The sequence below is a fragment of the Anabrus simplex genome, chromosome 2 (genome assembly GCF_040414725.1).
Source record: "Anabrus simplex isolate iqAnaSimp1 chromosome 2, ASM4041472v1, whole genome shotgun sequence".
Classification (NCBI taxonomy): domain Eukaryota; kingdom Metazoa; phylum Arthropoda; class Insecta; order Orthoptera; family Tettigoniidae; genus Anabrus; species Anabrus simplex.
The window spans coordinates 408,009,056-408,033,247 of record NC_090266.1 but is presented as its reverse complement, the minus strand read 5'-3'; the positions used below and the strand labels follow the sequence as shown (position 1 = coordinate 408,033,247).

Sequence of the window (24,192 nt, the reverse complement as noted above, 5' to 3'; positions counted from 1 at the left end):
CAGCTCTTGTTGTCGCTATGAACCGAAGGTAATGGATCAGTGTGACTTGAGCAGACACACAGGATGCCTCGCAGACATATGCGTGAACAGTACCATCAAATGAGTTAGTTTGAAAGAGGGCGAATTATTGGCATGAGAGAACGTGATGCATCCATCCGGGAAGTTGCTGCTCATGTGGGACAAAATGTGTCGGCAGTGCAATGGGTGTATACAGAATGGTTCACAGAAGGCCGTAGAACACGACAGGATGGGTCTCGTTTCACCACCCAGACCACCCCCCAAGAAGATCGAAACCTCATCCGAATGGCATTGCAGGACAGATCTGCATCCTCCTCGGCTCTGGCGCAACAGTGGAACAGTGTACCACATCATACACTATCAGGAGTGACAGTAGTCCATTGCCGTTTATTACGGTCTGGGTTACCGGCATGTCATCCACTTCTTTGCCTTCCTTTGACTAATGTGCATAAACATGCTAGACTGCAATAGTGTATGAACATCACTGGGGACAGGAATGGCAGCAGACAGTGTTTTCGGATGAATCCAGGTTCTGTTTGTTCAGAAATGATAGCCGCATTTTGGTTCACCACAGACAGGGGGAGAGGTGACACATTGACTGCATTCGCACAGGACATACAGCGCCAACTCAAGCCTTATGGTGTGGGGTGCTATTGGGTACAACTACAAATCACAGTTGGTGAGTGTCCAGAGTACTTTGACCAGTTTGACCTAAGTGAATGACATCCTGTGACCCGTAACCATACCCTTTCTACACAACACCCCAGACGCCATATTTCAGCGGGATATTTCGCGACCACATGTTGCTGCACGAGCACGTGCCTTTTTGTTGTCACAGGATGTCAGACTGTTGCCCTGGCCTGCTCTGATCATCGGACTTGTCGCCAATTGAAAATGTGAGATATGGTGAAACGACGGGTGCGGCGCTGTGACCCAATGCCAACCACCAAATATGAACAGTGGAACCAGGTGAATCCGGTCTAGAAAGCCAAGAATAACGGCCGAGAGGATTTGTTGTGCTGACCACACGATACCTCGTACTCTGCAGGCCTTCAGGCTGAGCAGCAGTCGCTTGGTAGGCCAAGGCCCCTCAAAGGCTGTAGTGCCATGGGGTGGGGGAACCAGGTGAATGCAGCATGGATGGCTATACCCCAGGACGCCATTCGTGCCTTATACGCGTCAGTGCCATCATGCATGGTACAAGTAATCATGCCCATTGAGGGCCCTGTGCATACTAGGCAACAGAACACATGCTGAACCTAGGTGACTGAAATGCTAATCATTTCTGCAGAACATACCAATGAACATATCCTGTGAATATGAACTTTCTATCTCTTGTCTTCCAAGGTGTTCATATTTTATGAACAGGAGTGTAATTATAATCCCTCCCTGCTGGCCTTGTTCTAGGCTGGGAATAACAACTTCTTGCACATTGTGCATTGCAGTGAATTGTCAGAATACTGGGTATCATTCTTGCTTGCACTATCGAACAGGTTTCAATTGACTTCCGGTGTATGCAAGGTATAAGGGGTAGACGGTTCTGTACTAAATGAATTTTAAGGACATGATCTCATAAAAACTACTAGGTTATTTTAATAATGATGGGTGAAGAAGTCAAAAGAAATAATTCCACATAATGTTGTATAGTACTTAAAGGAAGGCTTTCTTCATGTAAATAAAAAACAAAAGAAACAGAACTTCACAAATTAATTAATTACTAGCAACAAATTTAAAACAAATAAATAAAATCCTGTTATATATTCACAGAATTTCACAACATACAGTATGTGCAAAAGATGAATGAAAATGATATGGTGTTTTGCTTAAAATTGACCTTTGTCTTCGTTGAACTATATTCTCAATGTTAACTGTGTGCGAGTTAACTACATGTAACTTAAATTATTGGTGTCTGTCCCTTACTCAATATCACTCATATATCTGGTTAATTTCTTTATTGACAATAATTACATAATGTAGGTGGAACCGAGCAAACATAACACTGACTTGCTTTGGTGTTTTTCTAGGATATTAGGCCATTTTGACATGTTTAAGTATGCTGTTGTTTCAGCTACTCTTTGCTCTTGTCAAGATGAAATGATGCAGGATGATGGCTGCCTGTTTTCTTAATGGTTGGTGGCACCAGCATCAACATGTCTCTTTCTCAGACTGATGTTTCTTTGTTCTGCACATTGTGAATCAGTGCATTCATTCTTGTGTCATCTGGCAGTGAGCAACGATGGACTATCTCTGCTGATCTGTATGCCCTGTCATGTTTCATTATCACCACAACTTCTCGGCAGATACAAGGATGATACAAGCAGGTAATAGTCAGAACCATGGTTTAGAGAAATGTAATTTTGTGATCGAGAAAAACAACCACAAATTTTTATTTGTTAGACAAGACAACAATGTTGAGTATGATCTTTCAGCATGGTGTTAATGCTGTGTTTGGTGGTCCTGATATAAACCTTCCTGCATGAACAGGGAATATCGTAAAAACCTGAGCTGGAGAGAAGGTACCAAGGGTACTTAGCTAGGTATAAATGCTGGGTTATATTCTTTGTTGTTGTAAAGACAATGGTCTTGATGATGTTATGTTTTAAAACCTTGTCAGTCCTGCCTTTAGATGTGAAGAAGGAATGAATTTCTCTCATGTTTCTCTTCCTCTTTTCCCTCACATTGTGGAGGAGACTCAGCAGCTGTGTTGCTTTCAATTTTGCTGTATCTATTGGCTTGTAAAACCAACAAGAGATGCTCCACTTCGTTCTGGTGCAGATATGACTGACACAACTTCTTGGCTCACTCAAACAGCATCCTCATCATTGCCCATTTCTGTTTAGGGTGATAGATAGTTGGAGTTATTTTTGAGATAGTGGTCAATATGTGTATAGCCTTCTTGCTGCTATAAAAGTATGGGCATCTTGACAAGTGCTACTGAAGACTAGTTGAAATGTCAGCATACTTTAAAATGTCAACACGGCCTAATATCCCAGAAAAACATCAAAGTTTGTAAGCTGACATCGACTGTGAAAGCCTGCGCCAGTATAAATGCAACATTTTTTCAGGTAATTCATGAAGTTGTGAGAAAGTTGTGAATAGACTGGAGAACTATGTGAAACTTTATGTGAATCATAAATGGTCTGTCTCTCATGATCACACTTTGGGCCAATCAACTCATACTGTAATACATTGCGAACATGATATCACTTACTATACAGGTGGCAAAACGGTAGAGAAATATGCTTGACTCCCTGTTCAGCAAATCAAGTTTTTGAAATCTTTACTGAACTCTTGCCAAAGTGTAGACATAATTTTTGCTGTTGCTAGTTCATTTGAGAAGTAGTTCCCTGCACTAAGATAATGAGAAAAAGTATGTTGTGCCTCCTTCTTAAATTTGGCATTATCAGTTCTGGACGTCAGAGGTTAACTACCATAAGTGACATTTCACTAACTTTACAAGAAAGCAGAAAGAAGCTGCTGAGGCGTATAATTTGCTGCCTTTTAAGGCAGGTCAAGTTGACAGTTTTGACTATGGTGAACAACTGTAAGGGCCAATACAATAAGGAGTGCGGTGACTGGCGTAAACTTGAACTGTTGTATGATCACTTACCATTGTTTATTGCTGGGTTTTTGCAATTATTATAGTATCACACAGTTTACCTTCATTCCTGTGAAACATACAATCGTGTACTCGTAAGAAGACACGACCAAAACAAGTCATCTCAGAATCATCATTTTTGCATTTTCCGATGTCTAGAATTAATGTCAACTTCAAAGAATTGATATACACCAAGAAATTGATAATAATATATCTTCCCTAAGGCTGCAAATGTAATTTATTGAAATGTTCTACAGATACCTTAAAAATGCCAAATCCACTTAGGTTCATTAAATTCAAGAACAGAACAATTCTTCAGCTTCATAAAAATGCTTTATTTCCTCTGACTAATATACGTCCAGTTTAGTATCTTCTCCTGAGTAAGCCACCAAAGTTAACTTAAAAGTAGAAAAATGTATGGATAATTTGTCTGCAAACTCATTACCTTCTTAAAAATCACTTTTGATCACAAATGTTTGGAATAAATTGTATTTGATCATAAAACTAATTGTAATTCCTACCTACTGCTGCAGATAATGCGGTTGAAGTCTAATATTAGCGTGTAATACTTACCAATTCTGTACATAATATTTTACCAAATTATAATACCATATAATCCCGAATACCACCCGCCATCAAATAAGACCAGCACACCTGAATTTCTAATGATAAAATTAGGAAAATAAATCACGTTTATTTATCAATTTTTTGAATTTCTGCAAATGTGTCACAAAATGTTTAATTTAAAACACTTCACAAGTAATAAAAACATTAAAAACACCACAGTGAAAAATAAAACTAGTTCATTGTACAAATCAGTCTCAATTCGACGTCATCGCAACCATCGCGACTTTGATCACTGTCACCTTCTCTGACAAATTTCTTGAAACTTTTCCTCATCAAGTTGTTGGAGATGTGATCCCATGCAGTCTTTATCCATTTGCATAGAATTTTCACTTCAGGTCATTTCACTCATCCAGTTGGTGTCAGTGCATGATCACCAGCAGACGCCATCCACTCTGTGTAGAGCTGTTTCAATGCAGCTTTAAAAGGCCGGTTCACACAAACATCCAACAGCTGTAGAATAGATGTCAGCCTTTCTGTTATTATTGCCAGATCAGTTTTTCTTTTACTTATCAGTTCCTTTATGGCATCTGTAGTATGCCTGTGAAAACTGTCGAGCACAAAGAGGTTCTTCTTCTGCAATAAAGCTCCTGGGCAATGTTGCCAAACTTCACCCAGTCCTCAATTAGCTCACTGTCCATCCGGCCTGATTCTTGAGTTCAAACGAAAATACCAGACAGCAAATTTCCTTTTGAAAGTGTTTTTCTTTTCAGAACCACATACGGAGGAGGTTTGGTTCCATCAACTAACATGCATAACATTACAATGCAGCATTGCTTTTTGTTATCACCTTTCCTGATGGTAATGCTTTTAGAGCCCTTAATGTGAAGCGAATTGTCTAGTGGCATTTTGAAATAAATGGTCATCTGATCAGCATTCCTGACTTGAAAAAGCAAATAGGAATTTTGCTTCCGCAAACTAATAATGTGGTGATAAAAGCCAGTCAACTTTTCTTCATAGCCAACAGGGTGACGTAAAATAGATATACATCTTCGCATTCACAATCTGTTTCGTCAATAAATGTTCGTTATCCACCCACGGCTTGCAGTAAAACCCTGCTTTTTAAGTTCCTTTGTGATGTCTAATGATTTTAGTTGGTACATTTCAGTCAATACACCATAACCTAGTTCACGTCTTTCAGTCACGTATTTATAAAGCTGTTCTTAAATTTCAGGAAACTGTGCACTCTGTCCTCATAAAGCTCTATGATCACCATTACTTTTTAATAACATTTCCTTGTGAATAAAGGATTCATTAATATAATATTTTTCTGCCAGCAGCATGATTTCCGATAGTTGCAGCTTCCATTACAACTTTAAGTTTCTCACTCACAGTAAATGACTGCAAACGCTTTTTTGAATTCGTTACTTGTTACTACTTATGCTTCTTCACTCAGAACACAAAGTATTAATCAACTGCCACACTATGTGGTTCCAGTAACGCGGAAGTGAGTGACAGAGCGAGATTTTAATTGTTGCTAACTCAAGTGATATGAAACTGCTTTTGCCGCATTGACGTATCTTCAGAACAATGTATTATGGACCATGATACAAAAGGCTTAAATATGACCCACACCCAAATTTAAGGAGCAATATTTCCTTTTTTTTAAAGTGCAGGTAATATTCAGGATTGTACGGTAATTCTTAAAGTTGCTCTCATGGGATTTGTCCAGTGAAATTTAAATTCAGGATATTATGCAGTGACTGTAATTAAAAGCAACGTTACAAAGAACTGAATAGTGTAAAACAATATTTGATAGTCATTTTGGAACACTGGTACCCGTGAAATAATCAAATAAGTAATACATTAAATGTTCAGTAAGTAAGATTGGGTGTTGTCAGTTGATAGAAGTAAAATTTTGGTCAAGGGAGCCTTATAAAAGGCTCAGACTAAGTCACGTTCATGACATAGTAATACTGTTTCAATAGTACAATCTAGAAGCAGGGGAGAGACTGTATTCAGTCAATAAGTCTCTGTAAATGGACTGTGCACTCTATGAACCTGAAGTTGAATGTAAGGAGTTGCATTTCTGTCTTTAACAAATTTTCCAATATACTGTACAGTTAAGTTCATATTAAGAGATCATAGTATCCCTACTTGTCAGATAATAGTGACTAAAATAACTAAGATTATTTACTGGTCAAGTTACTAGTCTTGTCATTCAGCTCTGTAATATTCTTCTTTGTCTCTGCATCTATATTTTTTACATCCATCGCTATATCATTCAGCTGTGACAATATTTGTTGTAGAGTTCTTTCTATTCCCATATTTAGCGATCCAACATGAACTGATGAGGTTTTTTGGTTACCCACAGTCAAAGGTAAATTGTTCTCTTCAGGAGTGTTAGGAAGCCGTGTTTGCCTGTAACTGTGCGATACACGCTCATCATTGTTAACATAAGGTTTGCGAAATGATGTGTAACTCAAAGGTATGTACTCATCCAATTTGGTTGTCCGTTTGTCCTTAATGAGATCATGTGGCATGAAATCATCATCTGTGAGAGTAGTGGTACGTCTGCTCATTCTAATGCCTACTGGAGAATAATCATCTTCCAGAGTTGTCGAATGTTTACCTGTACTTTGTCTAAAACTTACACATGGATATTCATCACCTATAGCTGTATTACGCTTGATCCTAGAATATTTCAGAGGTATATAATCATCTTCTATTTTTGTAGTGTGTTTGTTCTGCATGTAATACACTGAAGAATAATCATCTTCATAACCTATGGAGTGCTTTCCCTGATTATGTGTTATGGTTATGTAATCATCCTCCATTGCCCCGATGCGCTTTGCTTTCATGGAACTTAACTGAATATAATCTTCTTCCATTCTTGCAGCACGTTTGGTTCGTGGACAATTGAAATAAAAGTAGTCAGAATCAGCTGCATTGGAGCGTCTAACTTGAGCTGAACGCCGAATTCTTTCCCTGCGACCTGCTACAAGACGGTATGCAGCATCAATCAAATCGCGGGGTGCTCGGTGCTCTCTGGGATCATTTGGACGAATATGGAGTACCCAGTGATAAGGTGAAGTGAGTAATAATGCACTGCGGTGGCATAGTGCAAGCAACCTTGTTGGCAAACAGCGAAGTAGCCGAGAGAAAAGCATGCTCTCCAGATGGGCAACAAGTTCAGCCTGGCGTACTAGACGATCAAGACCTGCTGATTGCTGTAGGCCTTGGATGTCACTTACAGCTAATCCCACTAGGAGATTTGTCAAAATCACAGTCACTAACAGCACAAATGCGAGAAACATTAAATGAGCTGTACCTGGATACATTACTTGTTTATCCTGATCATTTTCGTTGCCATAAAATATGTCTTCAAATTCCAACTCACCAGACATCATTACTACTACTTTGATAAGATTCCACATCACATTCTTGAATGCTTTGTAATTAGGGAATAACACTCCAAAGCTCAAACTGAAAGCTACAAGAAGACAGCAGTAAGCTAACAGAAATTTAGCAAAATTAACAGCTACAGTAGTGAACATTTGAACATAAAGACCAAACATTGGGAAACGGCCTACAAGCATCATTAATTCCACCCAGGTTAGAAATATTCCAATGGCGGCAACATGATGTTGCCAGTCATATACATGATATTGTAATATAATTGTAGGAATAGAGGTCACACATGCACATATTATAATTTGCAGTTGTAACCAGTTCTCCCAGTGCCGTATGTAGCCATTACAACTATGAGCCATCTGAAAAAGTTCTTTTGCAAGAAGTATGAATGTGAGTATTAACAGAATGTAACCAGAAATTTGCACGGGAAGGGATATGCTGCAAACTGGACTACAATCACGTAGGAATATGCCAACCACATAAGCAGAGTACACCAGCACAAATATTGCGTGAAACATCAAACTAAACAAAAAGAATTTTCTAATACGCTTCCACTTGAGAAAAAGGAATGTCTGACAAAGAGGATGATTCAGTATTTGACGCTGTCCAACCTCAATAAAGGCAAGCAAGAGACCACTTTCACCACTTTCCACATTAGGTACCAAGATTCGAAAGTCTAATTGAAGTTCACAATCAACGTCACCAATTTCATGTTCATGAAGTTTCACAGCTGCATCCAGTTGAGCTTCAAAGCGTGGAAGGATATCAGGTGTTCGTCGCACAATAAAGGACAAGGCGGATACTCCACCATTAGTGCGTGCAGCTACATCTGCACCATAGCGAAGTAGAAGAAATACGCAATTAGAAAATTCATTAAGTGCTGCAATGTGCAGTGGCATGTAACCGAAGGAATCAGCCTTGTTGACAGCCGCGCCGGCATCAAGCAACAGACGCACACATTCACAGGAATGACAGACCTTGACGATGGCACTATGAAGTGGAGTACGACCATCTGTGTCCTCGGCGTTTACATCAGCCCCTCTCTGCAGCAAAAGCTCTAGCGTCTCTACAGACTGAGCAAGGGCAGCTATATGAAGTGGTGTCTGAAGACGACTATTTAGAGCATTAATATGGGCTCCAGCGTCTAAAAGAAGGCGTGCACACTCTGCATTTCCATCTTCAGCTGCCAAATGGAGGGCGGTTATCTTTCCAGGACCAAACTGAACACGCACATCAGCACCATATTCCAAGAGTACCTTCACAGATGCAGCAAAACCCATCGCAGCTGCTACATGAAGTGGAGTTTCTGTGAAAACCTGAGGCGTGTTAGGACAAGCTCCAGACCGCAGTAATTCCTGCACACAGTCTAGGGAATTACTTTGAACAGCATAATGTAAGGCACTACGACCTCCAGCTAGTCCAGCATTAACATCTGCTCCTGCCAAAAGGAGGCGTTTTACACAGCCAACATGTCCAGCGCTAGCAGCACAGTGAAGGGGTGTTGCATGGCATAGGACATCCCATGCCATAGCAGAGGCACCATGATGAAGCAGAACATCCACACAGTCTTCAGCACCCCCACAGGATGCAAGATGTAATGGTGTTCTGCAAAATGAAAACAAATGTTTCAGAATAAAGAATTGATCACTGAATTCATAATGATGGAATTAAGTTTGAAAACAAGGTAAAGAGTGGTAAAGTAAATGTCAGTGTCATCAAGCAGCAGCAGTGGACAAAATTCGACCAGAAATGATGAAATAGACTGGCAAGTTAGAGATAAAATGGCTTCCCCTAACAGTAGGTTAGGCATGATCTTTGTGTAATGCAACACCTGACTGGACAAAAGTAGTAATTGCTCCAATCTGCAAGCAGGGAACAGGAAGGATTTCAACAATTATTTAGACATTTATTTGATCCAGCAAGGTATTTACCAGCATTTTGAATGAGAGAGGTTAGACGATGGTAGAGTTTAAGACGGATGGAAATGAGTAATTCCTCAGGTTTCAAAGGGTTAGAGTCTTTTGGGACATACAAATAATTGAGTAATGCTTGCTGAGAAATAGACAGTTGTATTTCTGGTTTGGAGATCTAGAGTATGCATATGAAGAGTACCAAAGGAAGGAATGCTGACCATTCTGAGGAATTATGGGATCAAGGCAAGGTCCAACCAGACAACCAAAGGCCTTAATGATGGCAACCAGGCTGTACTGCGTAAAGTTCACATAACAAAGTTCACTGCATGGTATTCAGTCAAATGAAAATGTAATAAGCGTTTTGGCTTATGTCAGAGGGAAATTGCCTCAGACACTTTAAATCTAATAATTTGAACATTTACTTAAAAAGAACTGCAGCAGGTAAAATGTGAAAATTAGGATTTCCAAGATAAAGTGATATTAGTTGGAAAGAAAACTAAGAAGACAGAATACCATATGAGTAAGGGTTTGATCTATCAGTATTAACAATATACATGAAATTCTTGAAAATAAATTATCCATAAGAAACCATGATTTTCAATAGGACTGTCATAAACTTGTGATGTTTGTACATAAAATATAATGATTTCAACTAAACAACCCTGTAATCACAAAATTCGTATCTGAAAATATAATTTCCTGTAAACTGGCTGCAAAAGCAGTCTTTGGAAATAAAATAAAAATGTTAATTTGTCTGTCTTCTGAGGTTTACTGGCATCTGCATTCATTGACCAAACCAAACCCCATGGCACAGCAGTCCCGAAGGGCCATGGCCTACCAAGCGACTGCTGCTCAGCCTGAAGGCCTACAGATTACGAGGTGTCGTGTGGTCAGCACGATGGATCCTCTCGGCCATTATTCTTGGCTTTATAGACCGGGGCTGCTATCTCACTGTCAGATAGCTCCTCAACTGTAATCTCGTAGGCTGAGTGGACCTCAAACCAGCCCTCAGATGCAGGTAAAAATTCCTGACCTGGCCGGGAATTGAATGTATAGAAAGACAGGACCATCAAAAGGAATATATAAGTGAACAAACAGAGTGACAGGTCAGTGTAGGAAAAGAGAGAAATAGAAAGAAACACAAAAGGACTAGGACAATCTCCACATTATAGATTGCCGTTTTTGAATATTAGGGTGGATCAAATGAAAACAAAACAGGGGCCACAGAATAAAATCAACAAGGTTTATTTCATAAGTAGTCTCCAAAGTTACACAAGCACTTGTCCTACTGTTTCACCAAGTGGTGAATACCCTGCTCATAGAACTCCTCTGGCTGATATTGGAACCACTCGTGAACATTGAACATGACCTAATTGTTCAAGTGGAAGTACTGAACCTTCAACCCTTTATCAATTGACCAAAGATATGGATGTTGGACTGTGATACATCAAGCTGTAATCAAGCTATACTGTGAGTGTTCCAAAACTGCCCACCCAAATGTCTCCAATGTGCTCGGCATAATATCTTTCATATATGGCCATGCATTGTCGTGTAGCATTACCGCACCAGAGGGCAACAAGTTGGGCCTCTTTGGCCTTGATTGCTGAGTGCAGACAGTGGAAGGTACTGCACTACTGAGCTGTGTTGAGCATTTGACCATGATCTGGGAATTGAAGGAGAAGGGGTCCTTCATGATTGAAACAACACATTGTCAGCATCACTTTGCCACTACTCTGCACCATCTTGGACTTCTTTGGCAGTGGGGTGTTCGGATGTTTCCACTGTTGGCTTTGTCATTTGCTTTTAAGTTGGAAGCTGTGGCACAAAATCCATCACCTATCCCAACACTTTCCATTAAATTGTCCTCAACACTTACTGAAGTCAGCTTTATGTAAAGAAAGTTGGATATAAGGATAATGTCCAAACAATGTACTGAAATTTTCCTATGATGATAAAGATATTCATGGAAAGGTACAAAAGTTAAAAGCTAGAAAAGCAGCTGGGATTGATAAGATTTCTGGGTATATACTAAAGGCAATGGGTTGGAATATAGTGCTGTATCTGAAATATTTATTTGTTTACTGTTCGTATGAAGGAGCTAGACCATATGAATGGAAAGTTGCTATAGTAGCCCCAGTGTGCAACAGAAGGAGTGATAAACATGAAGCATATAATTACAGACTAATCGGCTTGACATGTGTTGCATGTAAGCTCTAGGAAAGAATTCTTTCTGATTATATTAGAGGCATTTGCAAAATTACTGATTTGATAGAAGGCGTTAGGGTTTCAGAAAGGTTATTCCTGTGGGGATCAACTTGCTGGATTCCAGCAAGATATAGAAGACACTTTAGATTCAGGAGGTCAAATGAACTGTATCGTTATTGACCTATCCAAAGCCTTTGATAGGGTAGATCATGAGAGACTGCTGACAAAAATGACGGCTATTGAACCATTCAAAAGACTGGTTGAATGGGGTGGCTAAATTTGTAGTAAATGCAACTCAGAGAATTAGAGTGTGTGAAGCATTATATGATCCTGTAACGATTAAGAGTAGGGTTCCACTGGGCACTGTTATTGGACGTTTATGTTTTCTTGTGTATATAAATGATATGAGTGAAAAACTGGAATCACAGAAAATACGTGTTCACTTTTAAAGGGCATTCCAAATACCAATTTTCATGTCTGTAACATCTTCAGTTTTTGAGTAATAAGTATCCACATAAAAAGAATTCAACCCCTTTTACAGTCCTTTTTTTCACCCTCTCCCCCACTGAAGTGTTTATTTACGAAAACAAACAAATATAGATGATAGGTGTGCTATGATGAGCCCAGCCTAGCACACAGGGGCGAAACGCTGGCAAGCAGGAATGAGTTAGCTGGAAAATTTATAATGTCCAATAACGGACCATTTATATTGGTATTAACAAACAAATACACGTTACATTTACTTTTAAAAGAGATTAAAAATGCCAATTTTCACACCTGTAATGTGTTAAGTTTTTGATATGTACTGTATACGGTATGTGCTCATTTTAAAAATTTACCCATTAACATTTTCCCTTAAGTGGATTTTCAGAAAAATTATGCATGTTCCTTTACTTTTACAGGAGATTCCCCATACCAATTTTTACGCCTGTAACATGTTACATTTTTGAGATATACTCATTTTAAGGATTCACCCCCTTTGTCACTCCTGTTCACCACCCCTTAACTAGATTTTCCAAAAACAAAAAAATATGTTTCTTTATTTTTAAAAGAGATTCCAAACACCAATTTTCATGACGGTAACATTTTCAGGTTTTGAGATATAAGTATCCACATGAAAGGTATTCAATCCCTTTTCCACCTTTTTTCACCCCCTCAACAGGATTTTCCGAAAACAAAAAGTATGTGTTTCTTTATTTTTAATGGAGATTCCAAATGCCTTTAAACTGCTCGGTTTTCGAGATATAGCTACACTCATTTTAAAAATTCACCCCCGTACCGATGGAATATCCAAAAATCCTCCCTTAACGATCACCTGCATTGTAATATGAATGTATCCCCAAAATTTCATTTCTTTACGTCCAGTAGTTTTGGCTCGGCGATGATAAATCAGTCAGGACAAGTTATTTTATATATATTCTGGCACTTACCATGGCTTTGCTCGTGTGGATTTCATAATTTGATAAAAGCAATCGTTCCTAGGTACTGTAACCTACTAAGACATTATCTGAAAATCCCTAAAGTATAAAAACTCATCGAAAAACTGAGTTTTATTTACCCAGAAACTATTTGTTAACCATGTTTGTGGTATTGCCTTTTGGAGAAAAGATAACCATGCGACAGAGTCTTCTCTCAAGTCGAAAAATATAAATTTAAAAAAATGTTTCTTTATTTTTAAAGGAGATTCCAAATACCTGTTTCCACGTCTGTAACATCTTCAGTTTTTGAGATATAAGTAGAACAAATAAAAGGAATTCAACCCCTATATCAATCCTTCTCCCACCCACATCTAAGTGGATTTTCCGAAAACAAAAGAATACATGTTTCTTTATTTTTAAAGGAAATTCCAAATATCAATCTTCATGCCTGTAACATCTTCAGATTTTGAGATATAAGTTTCCTCATAAAAAATAATTCAACTCATTTTCACTGCTTTTCACTCCTGTTAAGTGCCTTTTCCAATAAAATCATGTTCCTGAATTTTTAAAGGACTTTCCAAATACCAAGTTTCTTGCCTGCAACATCTTTCGTATTTTGTATAAGTATGCTCATACAAATAATTCAATAATTCTTTACTTTTAAAGAAGTTACCAAATACAAATGTTTTTCTGTAACATCTTCATCTTTTGAGATACAAAGGGCACTAGGAAAGTTTTGCAATGTGAGTGAATGCTTTAGACTTTTTCAAAATAATTTCCAGCACACTCAATACACTTCTCCATACGTCGAAACCAGTCACTGAACCAACCCTGCCACTTTTCTTCGGTTACATTTTCACACTCTTGATCCCATGCTGCCAGAAGCTCCTCGTCGGATGAAACACACCGCCCTTTCAGCTTCATCGTCACTTCTGGGAAGAGTGCAAAGTCACATGGGGCAAGATCAGGACTTAATGGAGGGTGATCAAGCACAGTCAACCCTGATCTGGCAAGAAAATCCATTGTTACATTAGCACGATGTGCTGGAGCATTGTCGTGATGCAAGAGCCAAGTGTTGAGCCGTGACCTTGGGCAGAGCTGCTTGAGAGCCTGGATGACCTGAGGCAGACAAGTCTCACTGTACAAGTACCACTTCGCAGTAACTGTCCTTTGTGTTTCTAACACAACCCAAGTCAGGATGCCCCGTTTAGTGAAGAATACTGCAATCATCCTTTTCTTCACTGACCTTGACTTTCGCACATTCACAGGAGTACCCTCATCTTCAAACAGCCACACCTTGTTCTGGGATTTTGTTGGGTCATCGTAATAATAAAGTCAAGTTTCGTCACCTGTAACGATGCTGTTGACGTTATGCGAAGTCCCATTTTCAAATTGTTTATCATTTTTTGGCACCATTTCACTCGATGTGCCCTTTGTTCCTCTTAAAGTGAATGGGACACCCAAAGGGAACAAACCTTTTTAACATGGAGATGGTCATGTAGAACTGAATGAATAGCTGGTGCAGGGATGTGGAGGGTCTCTACCTGCCGATATGTCAACTGCCTCTCTTTCTGTTTTCCTCACAGCTTCAATGTTTTCCTCGGTCACTGATTCAGACGGTCGCCCAGAACGAGGATCGTCTTCAACCCCAAAATTTCCCCTCTGGAACTCTTTGTACCAACGGAAAATTGTTATCTGATGTGGACCATCTTTCCCCAGCACAGGAGTCATTTCCTCTAGGCACTGGTCAACAATTAATCCACGAGCAAAATTGTAGCGGATAATTGCGCGATATTCAACTTTAGACCACACTGACATCTTAACTTGCTTTCACTCCCACTGCTTGGTAACAAGTGGTGTGAAGGTCACGCCTTGCTGTCTTCTAGACCGGTTTTCACCCCTCTTTTCATCCCTCACCATAACAGGGGTGTCCAGCCAACCGTTTTTGCATAGTACAAAACTTTCCTAGTGCCCTTTGTAAGTATCCTCATAAAAAATAATTCAACTCTTTTTTCACCCCCCCCCAGAAATGCATGTTTCTTTATTTACAAAGAAGCTTCCAAATACCAGTCATCATGACTGTAACATCTTCAGTTTTTGAGATATATATATGTATATGTGAATTCGAAACAGCATTGCAACAGCTGAAAAAGAACAAGGCTCCTGGACCAGACAAACTGCCTGCTGAACTGTGGAAAAACTCTGGAAAAATGATGAAGGATGAACTCTTCAAAATCACCAGGTACTGCTATGAAAACGGAGATATGCCAGAGGATTTTGTAGAAAGAAAAGCAGTACTTCTGCACAAAAAAGGAGATTCAACAGAATGCTCCAATTACAGAATACTAAGTCTTGTTTCACATGCAGCAAAAATATTCACATGCATATTAAAAAACAGAATCAAAATGAAAATTGAGCAGAATCTAGATGATGATCAGTTTGGGTTCAGGAAGGGAGTAGGAACGAGAGAAGCTATTATAGCACTTAAAACCATCTTGGAGAGAAGACTGGAGCTTAACAGAAATACATATATAGCTTTTGTAGACCTGGAAAAAGCTTTTGACAATGTTCAGTGGAAAAGACTGTTCAAAATTATGAAGGACATTCATTTGGACTGGAAACACAGAAAAGCAATACTTAACCTCTACATCAATCAAAGAATAAACATCGAAAGTAATGATAAAGTATGCAAGGTGAGAATCAGGAAAGGAGTAAGACAGGGGTGTTCCCTATCACAATTTCTATTTAATCTGTACATTGAAGACGCCATGAAAATTTTTAAATCCAAAACACCTGGCATTAAAATAAATGGAACAACTGTACACTGTATTAGATTTGCCGACGATATTGCACTTCTGGCTGACAATGAGAAGAACATGCAGAGCATGCTCAACAAATTAACATCCATCTTAAAAGATTTCCAACTTAACATTAATGTAAATAAAACTAATGTTATGGTTGTAAGCAAATCTAAAATGAAGCCAGAGGCACAGCTCAATATTGGAAATATTTTAATAAAACAGGTGCACAAGTTCTGCTACTTAGGATCAGTTATTACTGATGACAACAGATGCACTGTGGAAATAAAAAGAAGGATTTCCCTGTGTAAGAAAGCCTTTGAGGAGAAGAAGCAGCTCTTATCTAATAAATCCTTAAATACTGAACAAAAGAAAGTATTTATCAAAACGTTCATTTGGAGTGTGCTACTATACGGCTATGAAGGATGGACTCTCTTGAAGGAGGGCGTGAAACGACTAGAGGCAGTGGAAATGTGGCTATGGAGGAAGATGACAAGAACTAGCTGGATTGTGAAGAAAACTAATGAAGCAGTGCTAAGAGAAATAAACACCCAGAGACATTTAATAACAACAATAAAAAGGAGAAAAGCGTCAGTTTTCGGTCACATTCTCCGGCATAATAACTTCATAAAGAACTTGTTCGAAGGCAAGGTGATGGTAAAGAAAGGCAGAGGGAAACCACGGAAGAAGATCATTGAAGAGGTAGTTGAGATGATGGGATGCCAAGGTTATGGAGAGATGAAAAGGATCGCAGAGAGAAAAGATCAATGGTTGCAGCGACAAGGCGAAGCCTTTAGATGATGATGTATCCTCATCAAAATAATTAAACTCCGTTTTTCACTCCCACCCTGAAGTTGATTTCCCCCACAAAATGTGTTTTTCCTTATATGTACAGGAGATTCAAAATACCAGTTTTCATGTGTGTAACATCTTTAGCTTTTTTAGATATAAGTATCCTTATCAAATGATCAACTAATTGTTCAATTCTTTCGTCCCCTTAAGTGGATTTTCCAAAAACAAAGAAATACGTATTTCTTTATTTTTAAAGGAGACTCCGAATATCAATTTTCACCTGTGTAATATTGTCAGTTTTTGAGATATAAGTACCCTCATAAAAATAATTCATAAATCATTTTTCCAGTTTCTATCACCCTTCCCCACTTAAAGTGAATTTTCCGAAAACAAAGAAATGTGTTTCTTTATTTATAAAGGAGATTTTAAATACTCATTTTCATGACTGTAACGTCTTCAGTGTTTGAGATATAAGTATCCTCATAGAAAGAACTCAACACCTTTTTCAGTCCTCCCCTCCCCCCCGCGTAAGAGGTTTTCCCGAGAAAAAAATACGTGACCTGCGTCCCAAGCAGGAGTTAGGAGGAATCACCCGTTAACGTAATTAAGATACAGCTACCTAGCATTAGAGCCCCCAAGGCAAGATAGCGGCTATAAGGCTTTATACGTATGCCCGGGCTGCAGGCCTAACGTTACGCTGACCATCCATTAACCTCTTAAGACTTGGAGTAGACTGCATCAAGCAAATGCTGGGGACTGAAACTTCTTGGTAAATGATTTTATCTGTCAGTCATTAAGGATTGACCTAGCGGAGTGTGACAAGCCTCAGCAGTCGGCATAATTCCTGTCCTTGCTGCAGGTTAGGGGCATCGTTTTTCCCATCCCTGACCCGGATATTGACAGGGAAACAAGTTGTAGGTTTTTCATTTTTTTTAATGGTCAGCATGCAATCCCTTGTGTTTTAATCAGAAAAACTTACCTTGAGTAGTCAGATAACATGGTAACGGAATTTTGTCCTGCAGGAGTTTTTTAACGTGTTAGTAAAATTTACCATCACAAGGCTGTTTTATTTGAGCACTACAAAATACCATTAGAATAAGCCAGGATCGAATCTGTTATGATTAGAAGGCCATCACTTTAACCGTCTAAGCCACTCAGCCTGTCGAATGGAATTAGTGGGATATAAGACCAGTTAATTAACATTACACCGCGTGAGTTACAGTGTTAAAGGCTTTTAGTGGATCTAGATAGAGAGACTGACTACCCATATACTATCGCAAGCAAATGCTGCGACTGTAAATGAACAGCGATGATACCAAGCAAATGCTGTGGTAGGTGCATAACAATTATTATCTGACTCTCTTTGCAGAATGCTCAGCATTGTTACCAAGCAAATGCTAAGACTGCATCAAGCAGATATTAGGGACTGAAACTTCATGGTAAATGAACGGTAATCATAACAAGCAAGATTCAGATTTTCAAAGTAAAACGTTTGCAAGTTAGAATAACAAGTGTTACCTGACCGTAAAAACATAGAGTTAAACTTGGAACAAGAAAATGCCTGTAAGGCTTCATATGTTGGCTTTTAGACTTTAAGTTCGATATTTGGGCTGCAGGCCTAACGTTACGCTGACTACGCGTAACCTAACATAACCTCCTAGAAAATTAGAGTTGAACTTAGAACAACATGGTGGCTATAAGGCTTTATACGTTTGCTTTTAAACATGAAGTTCAATACCCAGGCTGCAGGCCTAATGTTACGCTAACCATGCGTTAACCTCTCAAGACATAGAGTTGAACTTTGAACAAGATGTGGCTATAAGACTTCATATGTATGCTTTTAAACATGAAGTTCGATACCCGGGCTGCAGGCCTAATGTTACGCTGACCACACGTTAACCTCTTAAGGCTTGAAGTTGGACGTGGAACAAGATAGTGGCTATAAGGCTTTCATACTGTACCCGCTCAAAGCCTGAGTCCCAACCTGCGTTTATCTCAGGGAGTGTTACGGTCCGAATCTATCGCAACTAATAAACAATTTAAAAAAATTATATTTGAGATATAAGATCTCAAACTAAATGTAAGGGCGCCATCCAATCAGTACTACAGGGTTGAACAGGACATTCTAATTCTTAACATTAAGGCTCATCATAAAACACACAAATTATATATATATTCAGATCAAAGGGAAATTATGAAGGCTCCGTCCTAGGAATGGGGACGAATATTTAAACGGTCACCAAGGGTTTACTATTCTACAAGAACAAGAACCTGGAACTGTTTCCTTGCAAATGCTAAAGGAGCATTTTATTTAAGTAAACAAATTAATTTTTACACACAATCAAAATCTGTTGACCCTTGATTTGCCGGTAATTTGGCAAATTATTCCTGAAAAATGATTATATAATATTTATCACTTTTGACCACCCTCCCATTTGGGTGGTGGAACCGTTGATATCTGAAGGTATCAGATTTACCTTCGTTAACACCATGACCATATTTGGTTGTGGACCAATTACCTGTTGGCTAAGTGGGCGCGATCACATGGACTATGTTATCGCCTCCACTTTGATTGAGATGAGACGAACCCAGGAAACTACAAACTCTCCCCGGGTTCCTAACCAAGATATGCTAATCGTTAGTTGAAGGAAACGACAAAGAGACTCTAACCTAATGGTCCAGATGTAGGGATTTGCCTTCATTTTGCAACTATTAACTTAACTTATTATTCACAACAACTTGACATTATTACGTTAATTCGCCAGCTGACTTCCCTAGTATCATTCATCATCAGCATCCGAAATAATAAATAAAATAAAAATAATAAAAATTATTATTATTATTATTATTATTATTATTATTATTATTATTAATAGTGGAGATCGTGATTATCGTAACCCGTAATCATCCTCGCTATAATACTTCAACTTCTCGCTCTTATTATTCTCATAAAAAAAAGTAGCTTCCTTTTTATTCTTCTTCTCCTTCTTCAAATATTCTCATTATTATTATTATTATTATTATTAGTTAAAAAATCTCCAATTTTTCATTTCAACTCCCAACATCATTATTATGTCCAAAATATAAAAAAGTTAAGTCTTCTTCTCCTTCAAATATTTATTATTATTATTATTATTATTATTATTATTATTATTATTATTATTATTATTATTATTATTATTATTAATTAAAAAAATTAATTTCGCTTGTTACACGGTAGTCCACTCTTAATATGTTTAACGCATAACCCCTTTTACAATTCCAATTTATTTTGGCACTAATCAATCCAGACATGATTTACTTGGAATATTATTATTATTATTATTATTATTATTATTATTATTATTATTATTATTATTATTCTTTCTAGAATCGTTATTTTTATTCCCCATCTTTATAATTTAGTCACATATGTTCTCTCCCAAACAGAAATCACCAAGATCCGAATTCACATCGGTCGGGACATAATAGTGTTCGAACCCGCAACCTTATTTTCGTACTGTCGTTAATTCATGGAGACCATATGCTCCTAAGACAATTCTCAAATCCCATAACACCTCGCAGTCGGGCAAATACCTCCAATCTCTGCAAGTGTTAAATTATTCCTTCCTTTTCCATTTTGAAGTCCATTTATCCATCGGAACACTTCAAAACATTTTCACTAATTAACCCTCGGTGTGTGGACTCTATTCTGCCACTCAATACACCGGTATAGAAATACAACCTCTATGTAGGCCTTAAGACCCATCTATTTCTTCATCAACATCAGTATAATTCACTTTCATTTCGGGCCGGATTTCTGTCCCACAAAACTCCAAATCTCAACTTTTGGCTCAAATCACGCTGGGCTTCAAACATAGCGTGACCATATTATCAAAATGCCTATCTCGTTTCTACCAAAATTTATTTATGATTATTATGGAGTCCAAAAACGTTAAATCAACAAGTAGTGTTAAAATCGGATTCAATGCCCAAATTAAATGTTCACGGCACATGTGATCTCCACGTTTAAATTACTTTAATTTGCAATCATTCTATCCAACTAGGCCCGTGCCTTTATTCTCTAAGATTATTATTAAACCCGCCTTTACACATTACCCAATATTAATGTAATAAGGTAACTTAGGGAGATCCCGACATGAGGGAGAACTCGACACTTTTAAGCTTAGCGCCCCTGGTAACCACAGTACTCTACAGGTCGAACTAGTAACTACATGTACTGGAGCCGTAGGGTGTTGTGCTCATGGTGATCCTGGTAGCAGACGATTATCACTATAAGTACAAGACATCTGAATAGTTGAAGGTGAGTATGTAAGTGATATATGATGTAAAAGTAACGTACTATAAGATAATGAGTAGGTTGTAGAACGAAATACGTAGATATGCGATATTTTTAAGGCAATGTTTGAGGTTAGGCGCACAAAGCACGTTTTGGAGAAGCGGCCATGTCATTTCCAAATCGCCAATCATTCAGCGTGGTAAGTGCTGCCACCTCTTGCCTGCCAATGTAACTCGGGGAGATGTCGACATGACAAGCGTGGGAGATCTCGACACTGTCATTTATCCGTACAATCCCGATATCCTCCAAGAAGACATTTTTGAATACGACCTTGTGCAAGACGAAAATGGTTCAAATCACGTACATGTTGGAGAAGATATTGCTGTCGAAACTAAGGCCAGTAGTCCTACATTATCACAGGAACATGAAGCCTCACCTGCATTTACACCTCCGAGTTGCTCAGTCCAGGAGTTATCTCCTGTTCCGATATTAAGACTCCTATCTGGAAGAGGAAGAAGAGTGCAAGAATCCGCCATGGTGACTTCTCAGGATTACCGACAAAAGTTAAGGAAGAGGAAACGCGGAAATGAACAGAATCCCTCAAATCTAAACAAAACAACGAGAACTCGGCGTGTTGGTAGTGGGGAAGCTAGTTCCTCAAGCAGTCTTAATTGCTCTGAGAATTACTGCGCAGTATGTGATGGCTATTTCTATGACGACAACCGAAATGAGGCATGGGTCCAGTGTAGTGGGGAATGCAGGAAATGGTTCCACGAGATGTGTGTAGAAAATGGAAACGACGAACAGTTTATATGTGCCCACTGTGTACAATAGCTGTGTAACTCTTCCGAGGTCCTACCTAGTGTCAGGTTCTCCCTAAGTGCGGGAGAAGTGGACATTTTTGCATCGTTTATTTATTTTCTCATTTACAATGATATAACGTTTTATTTTTGGCCACAAATAATAGAAAACATACACTAACTGTCTACAAATTCACCAGGTAAAAATTGAACTATTTTGCAAATAAAGTATTATGAAAATTACAGGTTTTTGCTTAGCGTGTCGAGATATCCCTAAATTACTGTACTTCGACACTTGTACAGATTATTATTATTATTTTGTCCACTGGCGAACTTCGCGATATTTACAAACAAATCAATGGACTTCATTCCGTCCCACAACCATTTAAATCACTTGTCAACCCTACCTCTGTATTATCTTAACAACATGCCTTCATATCTATAAAACATCCGATAACGGAAAAACACTTTGGAAGCACTTCTAAATGAATATTAACATTACGTGAAACGTGCTCCGTATCATATCAAACAACTCAAGCACTTGAATGATCAAATAAACACTACTCTACTCTATTTAATAATCAAAATTATGATGAGTGCTTGATCTAATTATGTACATATTAATTTGTCCCTTTGTCTATCTATCTTTGAATTTATACGAGCCGGAAACGGCTCGTTTCACAATTAAGTTACATGATAAATTAATATGATTTCCTCCCCCTAACGATAGCAATCTACAAATATCTCAAAAGGTTATTCATCTCGGCCCTTGTAGTCCTGTCTATTTGAAACACTTCATACTACTATACTGCTCAAAACTGTAATATGAGCTACATCACGTCATGAATCACTGTAGGCCTACTATGTAACAATATAATACTTCGAACCCTACTCCACGAGTAAGTACACACACGCACCCCTGGCGTAATCACGGCTCGAACAAATTATCAGAAGTTGTCACGCACCCCATGCGTGGTATCAGCTCCGACACTTTGTCAGAAGTAGTTGTCAGTCCTTGTCCACGACCTCATATTTATACCTGTATCGCTTCTCTTCTGAGTTCACCGGAGTTCATCTTGGGACGCGCAATCCCGATATCTTCATACGACAATTTGCGGTTCGGCCCGTGGCTTAAATATGATATCCAATGATGTAATTATGTTCTCAAAGGCTCTATACCAATTCTCAACTATTATCGTTCGCTGGTAATGGATATATTTGCGAATTTAGCTGCCGTATCCCGGCCTGGGATTTCGCGCTCTATTGCGGCGTCCTTTGCCTCCAGCCAATCATCGGATAGCATTCATTAATTCTCAGAATTACACCATGCAATCTCCCGCAATTATTAACTTTTTATAAGTTTTATAATATAGTAAGGCTCCTAAATTCCACCTTATTCTAAATTGATATCTCACTTCCTTCTATCAATTTAATCCGCGGAGTTAGCCTCGCTAGTGCTTCTTACAATACGAAGTTGGCGTACCTGCGACTGGTCAATGAAATTTTCTATTGGTCCACATAAACCACGGGACCGGGAAGGCTCGTATTTTTTCTTCCAGTGCCAACCCCGCGTTCAACTCCCGCTAGTATATGGAGATACCCTGCCATCATTTCTCAGAAACCTGCACCCAGCTCTTTGCGCTGTTGCCACTACCTATTCTGCCCGGGGCTATGAAAACTTTCCGCAACTTATCAACAACTCGTGCCTTTCTCTTTCCCCCTTCGTCACAATTTCTGAGAATTCTAATTCTGCCGTTCATTGTGTTTGTTAATCTCAGTGAAGACAATAGTCTGTGCATGTTTCACCATACCATCTCGCCCTGGCCTGCTCCTACTGTGTGTACAGTAAGATATTCTTTATTCTGAAAATGAAATATATATTCCTCAATAATTCATCATAATTGCATGACGCTTATCACACCCCCACCAGGGCGCAATACGTTTGCTTTTTAGACTTTTATGTTCGATACCTGGGCTGTAGACCTAACGTTACGCTGACCACGCGTTCACCTCTCAAGACTTGGAGTTCAACTTCGAACAGGAAGGCGGCTATAAGGACTTGATACGTATGCTTTTAAACATATGGTTCGATACCCGGGCTGCAGGCCTAACGTTACGCTGACCACGCGTTAACATCTTAAGACTTGAAGTTGAACTTGGAACAAGATAAAGGATATAAGGCATCATAAGTATGCTTTTAAACTTGAAGTTCGATACCCGGGCTGCAGGCCTAACGTTACGCTAACCATGCGTTAACCTCTCAAGACATAGAATTGAACATGGAACAAGAAAGTAGCTATAAGACTTTATACGTATGCTTTTAAAAATGAAGTTCGATACCCGGCCTGCAGGTCTAACGTGACGCTGACTAAACGTTAACCTAACTTATCCTT

General features: G+C 38.8%; 1 protein-coding gene across 4 annotated transcripts in view; it reads right to left on the bottom strand.

Moving 5' to 3' along the window:
- Positions 1-4,294: 4,294 nt before the first annotated feature.
- The window catches only part of LOC137496881 (transient receptor potential channel pyrexia-like), a 297,631-nt gene continuing 277,733 nt past the window's right edge, over positions 4,295-24,192 (bottom strand). For all 4 annotated transcript variants that reach the window (XM_067140820.2, XM_068226188.1, XM_067140821.2 and 1 more), the window contains one exon: positions 4,295-9,199. In XM_067140820.2, the coding sequence (XP_066996921.2) occupies positions 6,370-9,199 (2,830 nt within the window). In that variant the 3' untranslated portion in view covers positions 4,295-6,369. The remainder of the gene's footprint in view (positions 9,200-24,192) is intronic.